A 5151-nucleotide genomic window follows, 5' to 3' on the forward strand; every position below is an offset into this window, starting at 1 on the left:
TGTGCAAGTGCGAATTTTCGTGGTCAACTAATTCTTGCCCTTAGGTTGTGGGTATGAGACCCTTGCAATGTGAAAAAAGTCTTTTTAAAAAAACTCATCGATATGCCATTGACTACATTGTGACTGGCAGTTTGCAAAAAACATCCTCTACGCAGTATTAACTCAAGCATGAGCCCTTCGTCAATTCAAGATGTTATGCCGACTCGGTCTTTCAAAATTGCTTATAAGGGTAGGATATAGATGCGTGTGTGAGTTCATAAGGGTGATACTCGTGGGTGTGAGTGACTTTGATTGTACTGTGTTAAAAAAACTCAAACACGAGGGGTCCGAGGTATGCTGACATGGCAGTTACGTGACCGGTGATCCATTTTGATCTTATTTGATTAAATAAACGAGTTCATATCCAAATCTGATCACTTCGAAAGTATGGCCGATGATCTGTTTACTAGTGTCTCTAGAACTTTCTAGTACCTGAGAAAGAAAGGAGTTTCTAGCCGCCTTCATCGTCTCCTGCGGTGACCACTGAAAGATCGGAAATCGTCGGCTCGTTGAAAGATCTCTTAAAAATGAATGGTACGTAACTGTTTCCAACCTCCCTGCACATCACTGCATTTTGCAAATCGTTGCTTGCACATCGACAGCATATGGAACTTGAGTGGGAAGGAACGTGAACGTGTGACCATGGATGAATCACAAAAGCTCCCAACACTTGCAGAGATCAGATAAGCATGTGTCCACATCTGCAGCCTGGCTAGAATGGCTTCTGCAGCAGCGCGGTGAGGTAGACAAGCTCGTCCTTGGCGCCAATGCCGGTCTTGTCGGCGACGGCCCACTTGATGGTCTTGTAGCCCAGCCTCCGCAGCATGGCGGCGTACACGCCGTCGAGGTCGCCCTTCCGGCACCAGAGGTGGTCCACCCAGAGCAGCCCGCCCGGCCGCAGCACCCGGTCCGCGTCGTACCACAGGAACTCCAGCGCCGGCTCCGGGATCCACCGGTTCACCGCGTGGCCCGCCCGCACCAGGTCCATCGTCCCGTCCCCCACGGGGAACCGCTGCTGCAGCGGCGCGTGCAACGGCACCACCCCGCGCGCCGCCGCGGCCTCCGAGTAGGGCGCGCCCAGGTCCATGGTCGTCGTCAGCACCGTCGCGTTCGCCGCCCGCTTCAGCCGCGCCGCCAGCGTCCCCGTGCCGCCGCCAACGTCCAGCCCCAGCCGAATGGGCCCCGCGCGGCTCATCGACGCCAGACGCAGCAGCTGCGGCACCGTCAGGTCCAGAGGCCCCAGCGCCCGGAGGAACTTGCCGGCCTCCGTCCGCGCCACGTCGAACCCGAGCGACGCCGGCAGGCAAGAGAAGGACCTGCATTTCTTCGCGTCCGTCGGCCAGCGCACGGCGGAGTCGGGGAGCGGCGCGAAGGGGTCGGTGGGGAGCTGGACGGATCCGGCGTCGGGCGTCGGGGAGAAGCAGCGGCGCCTGGGGAGCGGGTGGCAGCCGCGGAGGATGAGAGGCTCGGCGAGGGTGTGGACGTCGTCGGGGCAGGCGGCGAAGGGGACGTAGGACATGAAGCGGTGGAGGAGGTCGGGGTGCGCGGAGCAGGCGGAGGCGACGGGGGCGAGGCGGGAGTAGAGGACGAGCTCGGGGGGCGGGGGAGGGGTGGCGGACCGGAGGTGGGAGACGGTGGCGCGGATGGCGCTGAGCTGCTGGAGCACCTGCTGCTGCTCGAAGTCGGAGCCGGATTGGAGCGCCGGCGTGGTGGGGGAGGCGCGGATGGAGAGGTGGTAGAGGGAGAGCAGGTTGGTGGCCACCATGGAGAGCAGGAACACCACGTTGAGGTTCAGACCGCACGGCCAGCCTGCACCCGCGGAGGCGGAGCCCACCGCCGTCTTCCTCATCTCCGGCCGATCCGATCCCCTTTCCCCTCTTTCCCGTGCCTTCACTCCGCGAGAGCGAGTGGCAGAGTGGTGTGCCGGTGTGTGTGAGTGCGTGAGAGGAGATTTGTGTCGGTGCTGTGCTGTCGGATGTGGACTGCAGCGCGGAGACTTTTGTTGACCGCTGTCTTTGCTAACCGTCCGTCGCTTTGTTTGCTCTTCAGGTCCTCAAGAAATATCATCTCTAACAGATCCCGTAAACTGGGTCATCTGATAAAATTAACTGTTAATTTACGGGATGAGTTCATTTTTTCGTCCGGAGCAGACCTCGTAAAACAGTCGTTTCCTAAAATTTGTCGTGGGATCCTATAAAGTCTAGGCCATTTCCTCTATATCTGCGGTATTTCTCTTTTTTTTACACGAACCTCTAAAACAAGAAAGGGTTGGCGAGAAGGAACTTTCACGTCCCACCACGGTCTTCCAGCCGCTGCCCGCGAGCTGTCGCACGCCGCCGCACGCGACCTGCTACTGCGCGCCGCCACCCGCAACCTGCTACTGTTGCCGGCTGCTGCTGGCCGTGGCCGTGAGCTGACGCTGGTCATCGCGGCGAGGTCATTGTTGTTGCCCGAGAGCGAGCGCATGGCAACAAGCGAGGAGGAGTGCACCAGTCGCGGCTTCTCAGTGTCTCATCCGTAGTTGGCGCCCAAGCAGCTGCCGAGTGTTGGGGAACGTAGTAAAAAACAAGAAAAATCGCTCCTCCACCTAAGATCAATATGAAGATGCATAACAGGTTGTGATCACAATCATTACGATCCTTGAGTTGTAGCGGAAGAAGAACGTGTCCGTGTAGATCATACTTGGAGTGCCTCGAACCGCCGATAAACGATCCGGCGAACCGCCGATAAACGATCGCGCGAACCGCCCACGAACAATCCCTCGAACCGAAAACCGAAAGCACGACCTCTCTACTTGGTTGCAAGCGTACAACCTTCACGATCCGGCAACGCTTCGCCGCCCAGAGCTAATCATCGCCAGAGAATTAAAGGAAGAAGATTTAAACCACACTAGACTTCTAATTATGAGGATTAGAGGAACTAGACCAAGCTCTAATTAGTCAATTAGGACCAACTAGAACTAGGGCTAGATGAACTAGTGAAGGCCTCCCCTTCCCTTGTGTCGGCCAAGGGGGGAAGGAGGAGTCGAGGAGTCCTCCCCCCTAGGATTCGGCCTCCCTCAAGGGGGAAGGGGGTGCCTCCCCTATTGGGCCTTGGTGGCCCAATTCTTCCTCCACCACTTGGCCTTTTTAGGCCCGTTGATATTAAATTAAATATAAAAGCTCTTTAACTATTACTAGAGCATATTATATGTAATTTAACATCATCGAAAACATTTTCCACCTACATATTAATTATTGGTAATACTTGATAAACTCTGAAACCCTTCCGGTGTTCCCGAAATGCTCCCAGATCCTTTTGGAACTATTTTGAATATTAATGAGACAATTTCATAAATATATTCTGATCACTCCCGTTCTACTAACACTCAGCAGATCGTGATTGCCTTAAGCTTGTGACCCGTAGGTTCAGTAACTCATAAACATGAGCGAAACCCCTTCGTTCAATGACCGGCACCGGGACCGTGGACGTCCATATCGATCCCTATGAACACAAGAATGATATTCGAGTGAACATTTGGTTATCATGTGATACTCCCTTTGCTCCGCGATATTTCACAAAGCCCGAGATGTATAGGTATCCTCCTGAGTCATCAAATGCTCACAATATTGTTATCCTCGTTACTGGTTTTGTTCTTCTTTCTCGTTGTTGTGTTCCGGCATCCCCGTGATGTAGTCAGCTGTTTCTGGCCAGACGATGATAGATATCGTCACACCGAGAGGGCCCTAAGAATATCTCTCCATCATCGGAGGAGCAAATCCCACTCTCGAGCTATCTAGTCCCTTGTCAATCTTTCCGATGAGATTGTAAGTTGTCGTTATGGTCACCGTGTTGCAGGTGACGTTTGAGCAACCCCAAAGTCCACCGTGCGGTAAGAAGTGACTATGATACCTGGTCTAAAAAGCAAAATCACAAGTTAACACTCAGTGATATTATAATTGAATATGGACGATATTAAAGTGACATTACAATTGAATACGGACGATATTAACTCAATTCATAACAGACAATTCTAGGTCGATTCAATATGATCGTTCTTCCAACGTCATAGTCTCAATGTTGTTTTAGAATTAGTTACAATTAACGATATCCTAAGATCTGGAAAACCTGATCATCAACAACACTTGAGCTAGTTCTAATGGCAAGACTAGGAAGTTTTTATTTTACCGTTTATCATTCCACACGTTGATACGTCCAATTTGGATCTTGTTTTTCTACTACTATTTATTATGTTTTGGGTCAATATTTCACTTTATGATGCTATTCTAATGCCTTTTCTGTCTTATTTTGCAAGTTTCACATGAATAGGAAGATTGTCGACAGTTGGAATTTTGGACCTGAAAAGGCTATAGTAGAGATAGATATTCTCCACGGCTCCAAATGATCTGAAAATTTATGAAGAATCATTTTAGAATATATAAAAAATATTGGCTGAAGAAATATCAGGAGGGGGCCCACCAGAGAGCCATGAGCTCAGGGGCGTCCCCAAGGGCACGCCTTATGAGCTCGTTGGCCCACCAGCAGGCCTCTGGTGCCCATCTCCTACTATATGAGGCTATTTGCTCTAGAAAAAAAAGACTTCGGTATGAAGCGCCGCCGTCTCGAGGCGAAACATGAGCAAAAGCACTTTTGCTTCCCACGGAGCGATTCCGCCAAAAAACTTTCCTCCGGGATGGGGAAATCGTATCCATTGACATCACCAACGATTCTCTTATTGTGGAAGAATCAATCTTCATCAACATATTCACCAGCACCAGCCCCCGCGCGATAGGATTGCAATGTTGGAAGACGAATACACGATGCAAGAAGAGGACGATGAAAAAGAAGCTCGAGTAAACCAAGTGGCTATCTGCGATGGCCACAAGAGAGTGGGTTTGATGTTGTTTTTTTTAAGGTGTAAAAGTGGAGCTGTTGTTGCCTGGATTTTAAGTTACGTGTTCCCCCACACTCTCCCCACTAGCGGAGCATGCGGTGTTGGACATGTGAGGAGTAAAATGCATCATTGCTCCTTAAACTTGCTGGCTAGGTCCAAAACAGTCCTCGAACTTAGAAAGTGTGCCAATACAGTCCCAGTACTTGCTAATACGGTGTCAATATGGTCCTCAAACTTGT

The 5151-nt window shown here is 51.4% G+C and overlaps 1 protein-coding gene across 1 annotated transcript; it reads right to left on the bottom strand.

Moving 5' to 3' along the window:
- Positions 1-354: 354 nt before the first annotated feature.
- Positions 355-2029, bottom strand: LOC119273586. Its single transcript, XM_037554701.1, has one exon. It carries the CDS (start codon positions 1886-1888, stop codon positions 752-754), a length of 1137 nt encoding a protein of 378 aa, XP_037410598.1. The 5' UTR covers positions 1889-2029; the 3' UTR covers positions 355-751.
- Between the last annotated feature and the right edge of the window lie 3122 nt (positions 2030-5151).

This window comes from Triticum dicoccoides, chromosome 1A (assembly GCF_002162155.2).
Source record: "Triticum dicoccoides isolate Atlit2015 ecotype Zavitan chromosome 1A, WEW_v2.0, whole genome shotgun sequence".
Lineage (NCBI taxonomy): Eukaryota > Viridiplantae > Streptophyta > Magnoliopsida > Poales > Poaceae > Triticum > Triticum dicoccoides.